Source organism: Leptonotus elevatus, chromosome 9 (assembly GCF_054856555.1).
Source record: "Leptonotus elevatus isolate MCC_2025b chromosome 9, RoL_Lele_1.0, whole genome shotgun sequence".
In the NCBI taxonomy this organism is placed as follows: domain Eukaryota; kingdom Metazoa; phylum Chordata; class Actinopteri; order Syngnathiformes; family Syngnathidae; genus Leptonotus; species Leptonotus elevatus.
The window spans coordinates 25,596,693-25,616,114 of NC_141247.1; the positions used below are offsets into that span (position 1 = coordinate 25,596,693).

Here is a 19,422-nt window from a genome sequence, read left to right on the forward strand (position 1 = left end):
TACGTTGATTATGGCGGCACCATATGGACAAAAGTGGTAATGTTATGCCTGAAGGAAGACTTCATTTCCCATGAGGGCAAGCTCATTTCATTGTTTTTTTGTGTGTTTTTTTAGCTTTCGCCAGCGAGTGAAATCCTGGCCAATGGTGATCCTTGACTGTCCTTTTTTTTTTACTTCTGCCATCAAGCAGTCAGCACATTTGCATTTTTTATGTGTGGCAGTGTTCCTTCCATCCTCCTCAAAGTTGGCTCCTCCCCACAATGATTTAATAAATAAAAGTAAGTGACAGATTGCAACACATTATGTTACTAATTGAACGACGGCCGCACCACTAACCTCCTGACATAGCAGATTGATATCATATTTTATACACTAATATTGCACCATGTTGACGTCGTATATGGTTCATCATTTTTAATTGTAAATGCTTCTGTGGAGTTGATCCTTTTTTTTGGCCGCCAGTTGTGTTTACGTCGTACTTGAAAGGATTTTCACGATGTTGTAATGAAACTTGTAAAACGAATCCTATCGCTCACAAGTGCTATTGTGTTTTCATTTGTCAGTCAAATAAAGATAAATGCACTCATAAAACCAGATAATCCATTTTACATGCAAGTCCAGGAAAAAAACTGGAGTTTTCGTCTCAAGTTTTTCGACTTGGTGAAGCAGCATGTGGCTCAAACATTCCTGGTGCGCTTTCAAGCAAGTCAACAATTGTATGTTTGTGATCTGCTCCAGGAATAAAACTACAAAGTCACATTTCCAAGTGTTTATTGCAGCAGGACAGACAAAATGTTTTCACGTCAGATTTCCACCAAATGTCAGCAAGATGGATGTACTGTATATAAAAATAAATTATAGTCAAAAATAAAAGAAAGAAGAAAGCTAAAGTGATCCTTGGATGCTTTTCAAATATAACTTACCATGAAATAAATGTAGGCAGGACAAACAACAACAGTTTGGTGATTGAACCGCAAGCAGTTAGCACTGAATGCTAACCACTTAGTGGGAATGCAGTGCTACTATACTAAGACATTTAAAACTACTGGAATTCAATGATTTTTTTTAAATGTAGTTTTTTTGTTTTCAGACAATGTTGTGTCTCTATATTGCAAATGTTCACCTATCGTAGGTGGATGTGCAACGAATCCGCTTCCTCGATAAAACAGAATTCACTGTGAAACAAATCACTTTGAATTACTTACAGTCGCTGAAAATGATTCGCATGCTAACTGAGGATTTACCACATCTAGAATCTTCGCTATCTGCGTTCTTTAAAAAAAAACAAAAAAATCATATCTGATTGACCCTCTGTCGCAGGAGGTCCAGCTGCCTTGCCACCTCGTCGGGAAGGTCCTCGTTCACTTGAGTGGCAAAGTACTTCCCGACCTCTTGCACCTCTTTCTGCCAAAACTCCTGGTCCAGGGCAAAGAGCTGGTCCAAGTCCACCGGGTCCCTCAGGCCCCGCAGGTCTAAGGAATCCCGGCACGGGAGGTAGCCCACGGCGGAGGGCATAGCTCCAGCCTCGCCGTTTAACCGGCGGAACATCCAGTCCAGGACTCGGATGTTTTCGCCAAAACCGGGCCAGAGGAAGCCGCGAGTGGGGCTTTTGCGGAACCAGTTGACATGGAAGATCTTGGGCAGCTTGACATCGGGACGCTCTGCCATGCTCAGCCAATGCGACAGGTAGTGACCGAAGTTGTAGCCGAAGAAGGGGCGCATGGCGAACGGGTCGTGCATGATCTCCTTGCCTGGGAGCAGGAATGAGAAGTCCGGTGACTGCAGTTCTTCGCGCGACTTCTTAAGTCACGTGCGCCTTGCGATATGCAAGTCTCGAAGTCGTAACCTCGGAGCTTCTTACGATTGTTACCTTTGTGTTCCGCTGCGGCAGTGGCCTCCGAACGCATGGCAGCTCCAACAAAGACGCCGTGCTGCCAGCTGAATGCTTCGTAGACCAGCGGGACGCCTGAAGACCAGAAAGAACGCTTTAGTCGCCGACATGACAGATTCTTTAGGCGTCCTTTGACGTCCACAGTTTAGTTCACTTTCTTCTGGCACAAATCTGTTGGTGATCTGTAAACTTGGTTCGTGTCTTTTTTTAATTTTTTTATTATTATTATTTTTTTCTCTTCTTAAGAGCTCCGTATTGTTCATTCGGAAATGTCATCATCATTGCTCTTTTTTTATTTATTTATTTATTTTTATTTTTTATTTTTTGTGTGTATGTGCGTGCGTGCGTGCGTGTATTTGTTAGCTCACCAGAAAACCTATTAGAAAAAATCTCATAGCGTTCACCTAAACCAAACACCGCCGTCAGGAGACCCGAGGAAGGACCAAAGAAAACCAAGGAAGGTGAAATCCAGCACCGACCAGACACCCCCCACCAGAACTCCTCCCCAACCCAAGAAACATCCAGACCCCAACAAATCCAAAAAAACATAAAATCAGGGAGGCCTCAAGAGACCGAAGGAGAGACCGAGAAAAGGAAGGAAGGACAGACGAAGCCGCGTGAGATCCGCAGACAACAACCAGCCTCCACCGATTCAATGACCTGAGGAGGAAGCAGATTGTGTCTGAGTTTCGGTAGATGCTGGTGTGGTGGATCTGGCGTGCATGAAAACCTCCACCACTTGGTTCGTGTCTTGTAGCGGCTCGTGTTCCGCGTAGGACTTTGTTTGGTCCCGTGATCCCAGAGCAGAACTAGGACACACTGGAAGGGGACTACAAATGCCGAGGTGTTGTCCTGATGGAGCGAGAGGACGTTTTGGCGAGATGGAGATGGATGGAGAGAACAGTACTGTATGATAGATGTTGGACTGCAATGAAAAGCTTCAGGACCCTTTCGGGGTCAAACCCGATGGCGTTGTGTGCTGGTTGTAGCAGACGAAGTTTGGATCGCTTTTATAAATCTCTAGGAGTGTGTCGGACTTCATTTGGAATTGTGCCAACGCTCTGGTTCAGACCTCGGACATGCTGGAGGGACGAAGTCTAACCGAGAGGAGGTGGTTGGAGACGAGGAAGTTTGCCCTGCGCAACCCAGACCCGGATGAAAAGAAGAAAATGTGGATGGCAATCTGTAATGTTTTACCGCCTCACAGAATGGAGGAGTCCAATCACACTCTAAAACACTGAAAGTCCAGCAAATCTTGTATGGAAGCCAGAGACTTTCCTGCTCACCTTCAGGCCGACGTCCGCCGAAAATGATGGCCTCGATGGGGACGCCTTCGGGCGATTCCCAAAGTGGGTCGATGATGGGGCACTGATCGGCCGGAGTGCAGAAGCGGGAGTTGGGGTGGGCGCAAGGTTCCCCTAAACAAACAAGCAAGGTCGACTTATCTGAACTGATCATCCCGCCGTTTTGGCCATTTTGGCCGTTTTCACCATCTCGCACCGTCTTCCGGCCTCCAAGGTTTGTTCTTCCAGGAAGTAACGGTGACGTCCTCCGGCAGAACCTCGTCAATGCCCTCCCAATGCACGCCTCCGTCGCTGGTCTCCGCCACGTTGGTGAAGATGGTGTTCTTGGCAATGGTGGCCATGGCGTTGGGGTTGGTCTTGGCGGAGGTGCCGGGTGCGACTCCAAAGAAGCCGTTCTCTGGGTTGATGGCTCGCAGGTGACCTGGCAACAACGGAACGGCGGGAGCAATAAGAAAGGGAGACATGGTGAAAGGCCTCGGGTGCTCCTGATGGTTCCTAACCCTGGTGGTCGAACTTCATCCAAGCAATGTCGTCTCCCACGCACTCCACCTTCCAGCCGGGCAGCGCCGGGCTCAGCATGGCCAGGTTGGTCTTCCCGCAGGCGCTGGGGAACGCTGCCGCCATGTACTTCTTCTGGCCTGCGGGGTTGCTGATGCCCAGGATCTGATCAAGTCAAGTCGTATTTATTTCCGAGTTAATACCAATTCTGCAGGGTGGGTTCTGGCAGATTAACTAGACCAGGGTCCACTAATTCCGGTCCTCGAGGTCCAGAGTCCTGCAGGTTTTAGATGTTTCCGCCGACCAACACACCTGATACTAAAGATCAGGATCGTTATCAGGAATGCTGATGGGCCGATTGTATGAATCAGCTGTGCTGGTGGGCGGAAACATCTCAAACCCGCAGGACCTGGAGGACCGGAATTGGTGAACCCTGAACTAGACAATTCAGCGTCCTACCAGCATGTGCTCTGCCAGCCAGCCTTCCTCCTTGGCGAGGCGCGAGGCGATGCGCAGGGCGAAGCACTTCTTGCCGAGCAAAGAGTTTCCACCGTACCCGCTCCCGAAAGAGACGATCTGCCGGCGTTCCGGAATGTGGGCGATTAGGGTCTGCTCGGGGTTGCAAGGCCAGTTGTTGACCAGAGACCCTGAAGACCGGAAAATTGCAGTCTCACTTGCTTGGAAGACGGCGCGAGCCGCGTTGGGAGAGAAGTCTACAAACTTGTAAGTGGCAGCGGGCAGCCGAGCGAGTGCAGACAGCGGACAAACTCGCCGGTCCCGAGGGCGGCCAGAACCGCCTTCCCCATCCGGGTCATCACCCTCATGCTGGCCACCACGTAGGGCGAGTCAGTCAGCTCCACGCCAATCTTGGACAGCGCCGATCCAACTGGTCCCATGCTGAAAGGGACCACGTACATGGTGCGACCCTTCATGCAACCCGGGAAACGTTGGCCGACAGCTTTGTCCAAATCCTCGGGTGACATCCAGCGGCCCAGTTGGCTGACGTCGCCCTCCAGGGGGGCGGGCACCGTGTCGCGGCGGTGGCGGGTCACGATCACCGTCCGGCTCTCTACGCGGGCTACGTCTCGAGGGTCCGTCCTGGCCAGCCAGCTGCAGGGTGGGAAGAAGCTCAAGTTGAGGGGGACAAAAGTATTGGGACACCTATAAGGAGCCAACTATGGAGTTTGGACAAAAGTATTGGGACACTGACAGGGAGGGACAAAAGTATTCAGACACAAACAGCAAATAAAAAGTGCAGAAAATGTTGGCGTTTAGACAAAAGTATTGGGACAAAAAAATTCAGCAAAATGTTGAGATTTGACAAAAATATTTGGACACCTACTAGAAGTGAAAATGTGGATGTTTGGACAAAAGTATTGGAGAGATTTTTAAAAAAAGACAATCAAATGTGGAGTTTGGGCACTTAGAGAAAGTGAAAAGGGAAGGAAATTGATTGAAAAGTATTGATTGATTGTTTCTATGCTTAACTTTTCTCAAATGTTTAACGTGCGAGGGTACCAGCCTGACTGCGTTCACTGTTTTTCTTTCGGCTCTGTTGGACCTGAACAAGCGCAAACACTCCTGACAGCCTCAACATTCCAGATTCCGTGCAGCCTTTCAACATGCAGCGCGCACGCCGCCTACCAGTTGTGGTACTTGGGCAACTTCTTGATCATGCCCTGCTCCTCCAGCCGGGCCAGGATGGTCCGGTTCTCCTCATCGGAGCCGTCGCAGATGTGAAGGGCGTCCGGCTGGCACAGCGTTACGTTGGCCTCCACAAACTCCCTGACGGCCGCGCTGAGGGCGCTCAGCTCGCCCTGCAGCACCCGAGGATTGCCCTGCTTTGCGGGCTGCAGCTCAGGAGGCATCGCGATCGACTGGGTAACAAACGCGGACGGCGAGTCTGAGGGAGAGGAAGAAGGTGGAGGGTGAGAAGGGCGAATGGCGCACCATGAAAGAAGTCGTGACCCCCCCCAAAAAAATGTGTATTGAAAAACTACATTAATTGTGAAAAAGGGGCATCACAAAGTAACTTACAAACAAATAAAGGAACCAACTAGTAACATCAGTAACCATTAACTAACCACTAGACAACAAACTAATGAAAAAAATGACAAACCAACAAATGAACTCACTAACCAACTAATGAGTAACGGACTGAACAAACTAATAAACAAATGAAGATGTGAACTAGTGGCAGACAAACTCACAAACAAACTACAAAAACAAATGAACTTGCTAACTAGCAGATGAATGAATGAACTTTTTTAAGAAAGTAAGTACCAGATTGACTGACTAAACTACTACCTTACTAACTAACTAACGTACTAACTAACTACAGAAAATACATGAACAGCTTAATAATAACCAAATAACTAACAAACGCACTGACTAACCTACTCACAAACATATACCAAAGTGACCGACTGACTGACTAAACTACTACCTTTCTTAATAGCTACAAGAAAAAAACTAACTAATTAACTAACTAACTACATAAAATACATGATGACTAAGTTAATAATAACTGAATAACAAACACACTGACTAAACTATTAACAAACATACAAACCAGAGTAACTAACAACCAGACAACTAAGATGCAGCACTTTCCCCTGCTGACGTTGAACATTGACAACCTACTAGGTAAAAAAGGACGATGACTAGTAATAATGCAAAATAGCGATACACATTGCGAAGAAATTGCATGATTGACTTCTTAGCACGTTTACCAGGAACTCACTCTTCCTTTACTAACAACTACACTTAACAAGTTAAATAACCATTTTTAGCCCGGCAAGTCAAGTAAAAGCCATACGAACAAACACACCTAAAAGAAGAACCATATGTGCTAACTAAGAGATTTGCAGAGTGACATGTACTGCACCCTGTGGAATGCCTCACATCAACTACTTCATGAGCGACTTACGAGCATATTGAGCAACTATTGAGGAAGGACGGTGACTATTGATAACGCACGATGCGATCCATAGAGTGAAGACAAACCTGACTTTCCGCTTCTTACGGTGATGTCATCCGCCGTGCGTGCGCTTGTGAGCGTCTCACCAAGGTGCGCTCTTTTTATCCTCTGGGACGTCCCACCAGAGGGCGGGGCCCGGCCCGGCCCGGCTCGGCTGGGGCCGTCAGCGGCCTCGTACGCTTCTGGGTTTGTTGTCTTTTACGAGGTGAATGATTCATCCCGAAACTCTCTGACCAAAGTGGTTTGATGAAGACTTTACAGCCTATTGATTATTGATCATCTTATCTGCGCCCCCACCCCTACCGCGCTGCACAGATAAAAAAATATCCCATCAGGAGAAGCACTTGCCTTTGAACTTTGACCCACTCTGACGTAAGTTGAAGGCGTGTCTCCGTCATCGGATGACCCTGGGGCTCTTGTCACCCGAGCCGCTCGACAGGTTACATGTATGTACATATGCACATGTATTATTGCATAGACAGAATAAACGTGATGTATTCTGCGTATGCCTTTTCTTTTCTTTCTTTTTTACACATTCAGTAGTTCAAGACTCAAAATCTTTTTTTTTTTGTTCTTTGTGGAGCGGTTTTGCAAATCAATGACTTTATTTGAGGAGCAACTTTCAAAATTTGGGGAGCAATTTTTTAAATCGCACCGGCCTGAAGCAAGGGTTTTATTAAACAAGAAAAAGATGACGAGGGGCTACATTGTCTCATCTTATAATGTTTCTTGCAAAGTTTTATTTTCACAAATGATTTGACTTATTTAGGTAGGTAGGTAGCCAGTTAGCTAGCTTGCCAACTAGTTAGCTAGTTAATTTGTCTGTTGGTATTTATTTTTCAATGATTCATTTCCTTTTGTTTATTTGTCTATCTATATATTCATTAATACAAAGCAGCGACTCCACTGATGCAGCAAATGAAGCTGTAGTGTTGTAGTGACGTGCATTCGCACCACGGTCTTCAGGTGTTTGTGGTGAACAGATATGACCCCGTGCGTCTTATTTACAAGCAGACAAAAAAGAACACGCCACAAACGTTACGTAAGGCGTGTGTTTTATGGACGACACGCTCAAGTGCATCAAGTTGTAAAAAGACACAAACGTTCTCTGAATCTTGAAGACGCTCATTAAAAGACTTTGGAGACACGCTGACATCAGCGCAGGACATCGCAAACCTCGACCCACCAAACTTTTGGAAACGTCGCCATTTTCAAACCTCATGATTTTCATTCCTAGCTAAAACTCTAATCATTTTAGACAGTGAACGTAGTTTGTTCGCTAGTTTGTATGTCTTTTTTTTAGCTAGTTCAGACCATACCTTGTCCATCTGCTAGTTAGTTAGTTGGTTAGTTAGTTGGTTGGCTAGTTAGTTAGTTAAACAATGTGCTAGCTAGTTTGTCAGTTTGTATGTTTTTAGCTAGTTCAGACCATACCTTGTCCCTCTGCTAGTTAGTTAGTTGGTTAGTTAGTTGGTTGGCTAGTTAGTTAGTTAAACAATGTGCTAGCTAGTTTGTCAGTTTGTATGTTTTTTTTAGCTAGTTCAGACCATACCTTGTCCATCTGTTAGTTAGTTTAGTTAGTTTTGTTAGTTGGTTAGTTAGTTAGTTCGTTAAACAATGTGCTAGCGAGTTTTTTCAATTTGTATGTTTTTTTTTTAGCTAGTTCATTCCGTACTTTGATTGTTCATGTGTGCCGTTGTTTGTTATTTCTTTTGTTAAAAAGTTTGTTACTAGTGAGGGGTGGAGCAAAAGTCTGCCTTCCTGTTGAGTTCTCCGTGAATCAGCGGCCAAGCGGGTTGCCACATTTCGCCTCCCGACTGCAACATCAGCATCACTGCATGCACATCAAACAGTGTTGCAACGCAAACACACGTCAACGTATGTGCGCGCTTGTCATACGTTTGCTGACGTCAACGTGTGGATCAAGGTGCACATATTAGCACGAGTGCACAAGTACATGTATGGTTCGAACAAACATGTTGATGTGAACTTTTCCTGTGCATGTTTTCTGTGCGCATACGTGTTGCATTAAGTTCATTCAGCGATCAATTAATTTATCCGAGGTTGTGTTAATGTGTCGTCTTGTCACAAGACGGTTTGGTGGCGTTCTACAACTTCATGAAATCTCTTTGATTTTCACTTGCTCTACTTCCTGTAGGTGTCCCAATTATTGTGTTCACATTCCACATTATGACTTTCTGTAGTGTTCCCAAATGTTTCCTTGAAGGTGCCACGTAATCTCCATTTTCACTTCCTGTACCTGTCTCAGTCATTTCGTCCAAGCTCCATATTTTCACTTTTCACTTCCTTTTGGCGTCCCAACATTTTTTGCCTGTAACGGTTAAGAGCATCCACTTTCGTGTGCAGTACACATGAGGCGAGCGCCACCTGGAGTTCATCCGGCGTAATGACACGTATCTATTTTAATTGCCAGCTCAAAGTTGACAGCTGTTGTTGTAGCGACATAAGCTAGTTAGCCATCTCCATGGCAACAGTAAACAGGGTTCATCGGCGTGTCACTTACAACCAGGTGTAACATGAGCCTGGGATGGAGGGCCACACCGCATCATGAACACGCACGCGCGCACACAACACAGGAAAGATGGCGGAGGAGATGCACCGTGAGCCTGTTAACTTTGTACATCAGGACGAAATATGGTAAAAAAAAACACAAAATAAAAACATTTTGATTATGAATATGTTCAAATCAATAGCAATATGATTGTGTGTGTTTGTGTGTGTGTGTGTGTGTGGCCACAGGAAAGCGCACATCAATGCAGAAAAGGACTTGGCAGATGCCTGGCCAAACAAGTGGGCTTTCCTCACACAACTTTGCAAAGAGGTAAAGCCAGCTATATATATATATATATATATATATATATACATATATAAATATATATACATATACATATATATATATACATATATAAATATATATACATATACATATATATATATACATATATATATATATATATATATATATATATATATATATAGACACATATATGTCTCTCTCTCTCTCTCTCTATATATATATATATATATATATATACACACACCTTTTGTTTATTTCAGTATGAGGTGGACAGCATGAATTTGCAGAACGCATCCTCAGCGGTACCTCCCAAACGACCTACAGGTCCTCCAGAGGTATGAACATCGAGCTACCATCTTACGTATGTACCTATTTAGCAACCAACAATCGACTTGCTACCTATCTCCTTACCGACTAACACTGCGGACCCACCTACTCGTTAACTACCTACACATTGTCTGGCAAGGGAAGACTGTCAGCTGTCTTGCCTAACTACGAAAACATTCCTACTGATGACCTCGCGACCAACCCATCTACCTACTTACTAAGAAATGTGCAAACGTCTAGCTACCGACGTATGTACCGAACCATTTCCTTTCTACTCACTGTACCTACCCTACCTACTTAGCCGTCTACTTAAATGACCGACCTAGTTACATTACATACAGTACCACCTAGAACCTTACCAACCCGCCTACCTGCCGTCTTTGTGATGTTCAGGTTGCTGCCTCTCCTCCGCTGCCGCAGACCAGCCAGGCTGTGGTTGGCTGGCGCTCAGCTCACGCCCATCTAGGCCTGGAAAGGTCTGGCATGGTGCAACACGGCCGGCGCAGTCTTCTCAAGGAGCTGGGCTGGCCTCAACGGGCCTGAGTTCATGGAGCACATTCCCGCCATTTGCTTCTTTCTGTTTCTGAATGCTGTTTGTTTGTTTTGCCTCTTTTATTGCTTTTAACTAACATCAATTCTTGTCATTGTTCCAGCATAATTTCATCATTTTAATGTGCTAACACTTCAAATGAATACATGGTCATGAGATGGTCCGCATCTCCACTTTTTCACTCATTTGCTATACGCCATTAAACACCTTTCAGTCTCAGGGGTGCTGCAGCAATTTTTATCTAAGACCTCTAATATATGTCCATCCATCCATTTTCTGTACGCTTGTCCTCACAAGGGTCGCAGGGGTTGCTGGAGCCTATCCCAGCTGGCTTCGGGCAGTAGGCGGGGTACACCCTGAACTGGTTGCCAGCCAATCGCAGGGCACACAGAGACGAACAACCATACTCACAATCACACCTATGGACAATTTGGAGTGTCCAATTCACCTGCCATGCATGTTTTTTGGAATGTGGGAGGAAACCGGAGTACCCGGAGAAAAGCCACGCAAGCACGGGGAGAACATGCAAACTCCACCCAGGAAGGCCGAAGCCTGGACTTGATCTCACAACCTTTGCACTGGGAGGCGGACGTGCTAACCAGTCAGCCACCGTGCCACCTCTCTAATATATGTGTATTTTATATATGTTTTTTAATTTGATGTTTTAGTTTTCAATTAAAAAATATATATATATTTTATTGTGGCGGTGACGTCATGAATTATCCGCGATACCTATCCCTCTTTGGACGGGAAACTCCCCTGGTGAGTCAGGTCTCGGCGCTGACGTCACGACATCACGAGACCCGTATGTAGAAGGCGGAAGTGGACGGAAAACAACATCATCAGCGACAGGCAGCGACAGGCAAGGCAGCTTCCACTCGGCTCAGTTGGGCGGCCGGATTCGTCCACGAAGAAGGGAGGGGAAAAAAAGAAGAAGAAGAAAAGCGTCATCTTGTATTGGTCACCAACACGATCGTCTTGGGTCCACAAGCATGTCCGTGTTCGCAAAGTGGTTCGGCACCGGCGGCGGGGTCAAAGGCGGCAAGGGGCCCACGCCCCAGGAGGCTGTCCAGAAACTCCGCGAGACCGAAGACATGTTGGGGAAAAAGCAGGAATTCCTCGAGAAGAAAATCGAGCAGGAGATTATGACGGCCAAGAAGCACGGCATGAAGAACCAGCGAGGTGAGCTTTCGCTTTTGGACTTTTTTTTTAATCGTCACTTGACGGGAGGCGAAGTTGACGAGCGGCTGCGGGAATCCATTTTTAAATCACCTTGACGGGCGGCGCCGTTAAAAACACAAACAAAAAACTAAAACAATACAGGTGGGAAAAGTCATCTCACTCTGTACTTAAGTAAATGTACTCACTCTTGAGTAGAAGCACAAATACTTGTTTAAAAAAAAAAAAAGAGCTGCAACTAATAAGTATTGTAATCATTCTTTAATCTGGCCGTTTTTTTCCCCTTCAATTAATCTGTGAATCGGATAAGAAAAACAAAAGTTTTAATTTCCAAAGCTGTATTCAAAAACAGGACATGATTTAAGTGTCAGTGCCTAAAAGTAATGATACAGATTCCGTCCATGGTTTAGTCTGTAACATGTCATCAAATCGGCTTAAATGCTCATCATTGTTTTCCGAATGAAAAAAGATGTTTGCAAATGTCTTATTTTGATTCATCACAAAGATCAGCCTGCTTTCATTTAGGAGGCAGAAATATGACAATATTTCCTTTCGGAGGCTGAAATATTTGAACAATTTCAAGATTAACAAGGTCTCAATTCATTATGAAAATAGTTATCAATTAATTTGAAAATCGGTTAGTTGTCGGTATTGTTGACACACCTAAAGAAAAAAGCAATGACGAGTGAGAGCGCGGAATCGGTCAGATCCTCGGCTATCGTAACAGATTTCTTCTCGACTCAAATGAAATACGCTCAGTCAGAAAGCGTTTGTCCAAGCGATCCTCTCTGTCAGTAAAGTCAATTTTGTGCTAATGTCGTCTCCAGTGGTTTTATGTGGCTCTTGCATGCGGTTTCAAATGTTCCCATGAATGGCCAGAAGAAACAGGAAGTGCTTGTCTTAATTGACAAAACCGTGCTGAACACAGTAAGAAACCAATTAAAGTGGTACCTTGATTTCTAAATCTCAAAATAACTTTCCTTGTCCAAATGAATGAAAAAGCATTCATCCATTCCGCAAAACATCAAACATTTTTCCAACATCTTTTTAAAGAAAGATAATAACATTGTACAGCATTTGACCAAATACAAATATGCAGTAGTTGCGCACAATGCAATTGAATGTCAACTGTTTCTATCGCAGATGTTCGCATGATTAGGAGTTGTACAATTTCGGGATCATGCGTGTAATAAACCAGATGTTGTCAACAAATTGTCCAAAGTTTTCCCTGCCTTGGACATCCTCGAAGTGACTGGGCTTCCTTTCAAGCGACAAACATGGCTGACGCTATTCAGGTGTTCGAGGGCCAAACTTGAATTTCGACATAGCTCAAACCAGATTCTTTGAAAGACGGCGTCATCGATGACTCCTCGCGGGACGTCCGCTCCACAAACGCAAGCATGAGATTGGAATGTTGGCTGGACCGCATGACCTTGAAAGAAAATGTCATCTCAGATTGTTTTTATTTATTTTTGTTTATTTTTTACCCCCCAAAAAAGATTTCATGATTTCAATTGATCGCGCAGCCGCAATGTGGCTTAAACAAGCATGGCCGTGACATAATTTTTTTTTTTGTGTCCCTTTCTCAGATTTGCATCGTTTATCCTGTTGCCAAATATATATCGATTTTATTTTTATTTTTTACAAACATCAACTTGCACATAAATAATCGTTTTTAGAAAAATAATGTCAAAAAAGTGTTCCTTCCTGGTATATATATATTTTTAAACTAGAGTTAGGTAGGGATACAAATTTCCTGAATCAATTGTATTTGTATTTATTAACGTTACAGTCCACCTGCAGAGGGCGATCTTACGCAGCCCGCATCCCATTCTGCAGGTGCGCCATCATAGAAGGAGGGCTCGTGAATTGCATGCGCGTGATCGTGTGTGTCCTTTGTTGGAGCCTCGTTGTCTCTGAGGAAGGTTCCAAATCAGATCAACACTAACGACGTTACCTGCAGGCCAGAAAAAGCATCTGGTGTGTTTTTTGTCTGCCGATTTTGGCCGCGCCCGAGTGTCCACTCACGGGCCAGATCGAAGATTGAGAGATACGACAGCACGACTTGTTTATCGACAAGTATATGCAACATATTCATATAATGTTGCCCTTAAAAAAACTAAAATCACATTTATTTATTTATTTGAATCTTGCCTTTTATGTAAGGACGTCTCCCATACTTGAAACAGACATGCAGGAATCTCGATTTTTTTAAAGTTATTGATGATTTTAAGAGTCAAAATGGTGTCGACAATGTAGAGATAAATACACTCATTTCATGCAAATGTCATCTGATCAACAAGACTCGTATGCCGATGATAACTTAATGACGGAGACATAATGCGGAATGTTAAAGACAATCTTAGGAATCCTGACTTCATGAAATCTATTGCGGTCTTGCCGTTATATGTTTGTAATTACGGTCAAGGCACACAATTGTTCACTAATTCATTCATATCTCAGAAATAACGCCATCAATTCCTGTTGTGTGAATGCAAAATGGCTGCCACTTCAGCTCGCAGATCCCTCTGGTGTATTGCAACAACGTCACGAGGCTTCCGACGGACAACGCAAAAGCAAATTAGTTGGCATGTTTAATAGGAGGAAAATCCCATCGTGAATATCGGACAAAAACTTTAGAGTTGAGTTTGAGCTCAGAGCGTCCGCGCTCGTCTCCGACGTCGACCCACTTAACGTACGTTTTAATCAGATGGGATTTCATCAGATTAAAAAAGAGAGTCCGGCTCCACTTGGATTGCCGTCTGCGCTCTGTGCCAAGGTCGTTGCGTTTGCGTCACAACTTGCAGTTGGCTTTTTGCAGACGACGACGACGCGTGCAAGCGCGATCCTCAGCTGATACCGATTTGTTGTCAATTTGCCGGTGCGAGACCCAAAAACATCACAGTGTGTTTGTTTACGTGTTTGGGAGGGAAAAAAAAGCATAATTCAATCAATACATGGTTAGAGTACAAGAAAATAAACTTAACAAAAGCGTGATCGTGTGCTTTGACTGTTTGTCAGTTTCACTAAGTGCAACTGTGGCTCTCCTTGCCCACATGCAAGGGCATCACAGTACCTTTTAGTTGCACCTTCGTTTTCCAATTCACTTGGGTGACTTGAAGCTCTCAACTCAATTTTCCGCGCGCAAAAAATAAATAAAAACATCAACCTATCTACTTTACAACATCTGGGGACGGGAATGAATCGGCTTCAGCTTCATCCCGCCAGCCCTTTTTCTTTTCGGGTGTGTCCGAAAGGAAAAATGAACAAATGAAAAACAAAACCGAACTACTTTACCGCCTCACTTAATCGGCTCTTCTACTTGACTCCTGAATTGCAGCTGCTTCCTTCACCGCTTGACTTGACTCGCGCACTTCTTTTGTCACGCCCACAGCGGCCCTGCAGGCCCTGAAGAGGAAAAAGCGCTACAGCAAACAGCTGGAGCAGATCGACGGCACGCTGTCCACCATCGAGTTCCAGAGGGAGGCGCTAGAGAACGCCAACACCAACACCGAAGTGCTGAAGAACATGGGCTTCGCCGCCAAGGCCATGAAGGCCGCGCACAAAGAGCTGTGAGATCACACGCACACACGCACGCGCACGGGCACGCACACGTGCACGCGCACGCGCACGCACACGCGTCACTGTAAATCAAGTGGAAAAGTCATTTCATTTAAAATTTTTATTATCTACAGTAACCAAATGATGATTCGTCTTTTTAAGCATTTTTTAAATTGGACAATTTTCTACAATGAATCATAAAATAAATTATGTTTTCATGAGCTAAATCAATAAACTGAACCAAAACATACCAGCAAATTCATTGTAAAAGATTTGAGGAAATTTGCCTTAATTAATGCAATAAATAAAATGGTTTGTTTAGTTAAATGATTCAAACTCATTTTTAAGCATTATTTGTAATTACTTTATAATTAATTGGACCATTATTTGATAAAATGTTGAATGTATATGTTCAAATGTTTTTATTGCACCCTTTACAGTTAACTGATGATTAATCACATACATGAACAAAATGAACTAATAAAAGGTTTAATGAATACATTTTCACTAATAAATTGGAGGCAAATCCGATAAATTAATGAAGACAATTGTTTATTGTAATAATAATAATTCATGCTCATTCATTTATGATTTTTAAAAATGTATTTATTTACAATGATTTCAACTTTTCTTTGCAATAATATGTTCTATGGAATATATGAGTTAAGCAGCAAATTGCTTTTGCGTCATATTCCACAAACACAACATGAATTCGAATACACGGTTTTGACACATGCGACATTTTGTAAAGAACATTTGAATGGAATTGAAAATGTGAGGATTATTGACATGCATTTCTTTATGCATTTAAAAAAAACAATCTTTGTTTGAATTGCCCTTAAACCGCCTTGCGTCCATGCAGGCCTGTCCCAGCTGTCCTCGGGCAGTCGCGGTTAACCAGTTATTTGATAAGAGAAAGGAATTTGAAAGGGAACTCCATTTTGGGAATGCGGCGACTATTCCGAGACTCGCTGATGCCATTCGCGCTTGCGACATGACCGGCGCGGTCAGCGTTCAGCTCGTGACTTGCGCGACTTGCGTGTGACGTCAGGAACGTGGACAGCGTGGACGACCTGATGTCGGACATCATGGAGCAGCAGGAGCTGGCGCAGGAAATCACCGACGTCATTTCCAACCCCATCAGTTTCGGCGATCAGGTGGACGAGGTAGGACCGCCGCCGCCGCCGCCGCCGCCGCCGCCGCCGCCGCCGCCGCGCCGCCGCCGCCGCCGCCACGCGCCGACCTTTTTCCTCGTGACCGTAACGATCTTAACTCCTCAGGATGAGCTCATGGCCGAGCTGGAGGAGCTGGAGCAGGAAGAGCTGGACCGCAATCTTCTGGACGTGCAAGGGACGCCCCACGTCCCCCTGCCCAGCGTGCCGTCCACATCGCTGCCGTCCAGACCAGGTGTGCGCAACCGCTTAGACGTGCTGCAGGGAGTGTCTAACAAAATCCCATATAGAGGAAGAACCCCGTAGAAACAAAACATTTTCTCATTGGATAAGCCCCGCCCACAAATTGAAACATTCCAAGAGTCGTTTCGCAATTAAGCTGTAAATTAAGCGGCTCTATAATGCGACCGAAATCGTCGACTTCCTGCGGCTTTTCGGGCATAGCCTCCTGAGACTTCATTATTTATTTTCGGGGCGTCGGGCGATTACATTTTTAAATCAGAATTCATCGCATGACTTCACAAGTTAACTCGCGATTAATTGCGAATTTGATATCTGTTCTAAATGTACAATAATAGAAGTTTCATACTCTTGTTAGCATAAAAGTGGAAAAAAGAAACATGGCTGCATCTTTTAGTCATTGATACAGTAATTTCATCATAATTCATCAAATGGAGTTAAAATTGAAAATGTGTTCTGTACTGTAAAAAACGAGTATGATGTTGATTTGGGGTTGAGGTCATTTTTCTGCCACGAGATGGCATCATTGCATTTCTAAGACATTGGTGACAGCTCAGTGTATTTTCCTTTTCATATTAAGAACTAATCAAATCTGTAACATTTTCCACATTCCTCCACAAATATATGCATTCTGATGACATTTCTTACTGCAAAATGTTGACATTGACGGCGTGTCTGCTGCGTTGCGACTGGAATTCCCCAAGTAAGGTCATTAATTGCGCATAAAAAAAAAGGTGGCATTAAAGGAACTTTAAATTGACTCCAAATGAACGCACTCGTTTTGACACCCCTAATTAATTAATTAATTTATTGTTGCTCTGCCGTCAGGGGCTGAATTTGGAAAATAATTACTGAGAAGAAATGGAAAAGCCAAATTGTAAAAGTGTGCCTTTGACACAATAACCCTAAAATGTCCACTTTGAGCCCAAATGGATGATTTTCTGGATCTTTTCCGGCAAGTCTTCTTCAGACATTTTCGTGGGTGCGTTCATGTGAGACATGTCCATCAAATTTGATGCTCCGATGTCAAAGTGGCCATCAAACATTTCTTGCAACTGCAATTGAGCACTAATTGACCTCTTTAGAACCAAAATGGCTGACTTGCTTTGTCTCTGTAGGCTCGACCTCTTCAGTCTTTTTTTTTTGTTTGTTTTTTTGTGGGTCTTCTCATGATGGACATGTCGACTAAATGTAACGTTGACCAGTTTAACCTTCGGGACAAAATGTTGAAAAATCATGACTATGAAGAAATGAAACAATTTCAAGGACATTTGTCAAAATGACCCTGAAACGTATGCCTTGGCTTGAGCCAAAATGGCCGCTTTTCTGTGTCTTTCCTGGCATGGCTTCTTCTTGACACTACTCAACACATTTCATGATGCTAAAAAAAAAAAAAAAGTGGGTCTTGCTCGACAGAAATGTGACAATCCTCATTTGTTTGGAGTTTGAGCCGGTCGATGACGTTGTGACGTTTTTGTTTCCTTTCAGCCAAGAAGAGGGAGGAGGAAGACGACCTGGACATGGCCGACCTGCAGGCCTGGGCCACCACCAACTAAACTCGAGCGGACGAGGGCTCCTCGCCCCCCCCAGCTTGCCGCCAACCACCCTGACGTACGCACCCGCGCCGCCGCCCGTCCTGCTCGGAGCGTACGCGCGCGTACTTTTGCAGGTGGAAGCCGTCAATGTGAACAATCCGCTCGTTTGTGTGCACGAGCGCTTCCATCCAAAAACACAACAACACTACTCGGAATATTTGTGCTCCTTATATTCTTAAAAAACAACATCAGAAAAGCAAAAAAAAAAGAAGAAGAGACATTTAGTTGAAGATGATCAAAGAGGGGAAGTCGATGTCCTGTCCTGTTTTTTGGCCAAGTTTTATAATCTCACGCTTTCAAACTGTGCTGTTCAATAAACAAAAGCTGCCAGAATAAAATTAATCGTTTGATTGGAGAAAGTCGCAGTTGACGAGCGCGGCCACTTCAGTGTCAACAGCACTGTACGTCCTAAAATGGACGCCGGGATACGCGTTGCATCGCTTGGACCGTGTTATTGTGTGTGTGTGTGTGTGTGTGTGTGCGTGTGTGTGTGTGCGTGTGTGTGTGTGTGTGTGTGTGTGTGTGTGTGTGTATATTTGTATGAGTGAGTTTTAATGTGTGTGTGTGTGTTAGTGTATCTAAAATGGCTGCCGTATCGTTTTGAGGGTGTCGACAATGTGTAAAAAGCGCCGCCAGCGATGGTGTTGACGAGTTGCTTGTCAATCAATGATAAACCCAAAGTGAAACATTTGCCACTTTGCGATTGGTCCATTCGTCGCATAAACAGGTTCAAGGTCCAATCGCGTTGCATCAGAATGCTCAGTGGCAAGGTGGAAGGTTTTTCATTTTAAATGCTTACATATATTTTTGGAATTATATGTAGTTTGGACAAAAAAATGCATTTTAATACTTTGTTCTCATTTTAAATAGTAATTTTGAATAATTAAATTGCAAACTTTAGCCAATTACTGTATAGTTTTGGCTAAAATGTATATGCTGTTGTTTTTTTGCTAATGTTTATAATTAGTAATTACTAATAGCGAGCCGATTATTGACATAAGTGATTGAAAAGGTCTAGTTATGAGGGAAAAGGGTCACTGGCAGCGGTGGGATTCGAACCCACGCCCCCGAAGAGACTGGAGCCTTAATCCAGCGCCTTAGACCGCTCGGCCACGCTACCTTATTTGTTGGCTACGCTACCTTATTTGTTGACGCCCCACCGAGCTGTAAATATGACACCAGCGCTGAACAGGCCACTTTCAGTCACACATCAAATCATCGTTCTTATCGTTGAGTGAAGCAACAAGAAAATACGTTTTTTTGTGTGTTGTCAAATTGGATTTACAGGTCCAAAATCGAATTGCAAC

The 19,422-nt window shown here is 44.2% G+C and overlaps 3 protein-coding genes and 1 non-coding gene across 4 annotated transcripts; 2 read left to right on the plus strand and 2 right to left on the minus strand.

The window, feature by feature from the left end:
- Positions 1–754: 754 nt before the first annotated feature.
- Positions 755–6,736, minus strand: pck1 (phosphoenolpyruvate carboxykinase 1 (soluble)). The gene is made up of 9 exons (XM_086084975.1): positions 6,700–6,736; positions 5,338–5,596; positions 4,415–4,803; positions 4,153–4,340; positions 3,696–3,858; positions 3,392–3,616; positions 3,178–3,309; positions 1,871–1,966; positions 755–1,751 (listed from the first exon to the last, which is right to left on the minus strand). The coding sequence occupies exons 2-9, from the start codon at positions 5,559–5,561 to the stop codon at positions 1,294–1,296; spliced, it is 1,875 nt and encodes a 624-aa protein (XP_085941101.1). The 5' UTR covers positions 5,562–5,596; positions 6,700–6,736; the 3' UTR covers positions 755–1,293.
- A 2,371-nt stretch (positions 6,737–9,107) lies between these two features.
- On the plus strand, positions 9,108–10,537 carry LOC147168962 (ciliary microtubule inner protein 1-like). Its single transcript, XM_086084976.1, has 4 exons — positions 9,108–9,331; positions 9,434–9,515; positions 9,752–9,826; positions 10,212–10,537. The coding sequence occupies exons 1-4, from the start codon at positions 9,276–9,278 to the stop codon at positions 10,359–10,361; spliced, it is 363 nt and encodes a 120-aa protein (XP_085941102.1). The 5' UTR covers positions 9,108–9,275; the 3' UTR covers positions 10,362–10,537.
- A 645-nt stretch (positions 10,538–11,182) lies between these two features.
- Positions 11,183–18,453, plus strand: LOC147168963 (charged multivesicular body protein 4b-like). The gene is made up of 5 exons (XM_086085698.1): positions 11,183–11,550; positions 14,942–15,119; positions 16,160–16,274; positions 16,389–16,515; positions 18,009–18,453. Exons 1-5 carry the CDS (start codon positions 11,361–11,363, stop codon positions 18,074–18,076), a joined length of 678 nt encoding a protein of 225 aa, XP_085941824.1. The 5' UTR covers positions 11,183–11,360; the 3' UTR covers positions 18,077–18,453.
- Positions 18,454–19,153: 700 nt separating this feature from the next.
- Positions 19,154–19,235, minus strand: trnal-aag (transfer RNA leucine (anticodon AAG)). Its single transcript has one exon. It is a non-coding gene; the product is annotated as a tRNA-Leu (tRNA).
- Positions 19,236–19,422: the final 187 nt, after the last annotated feature.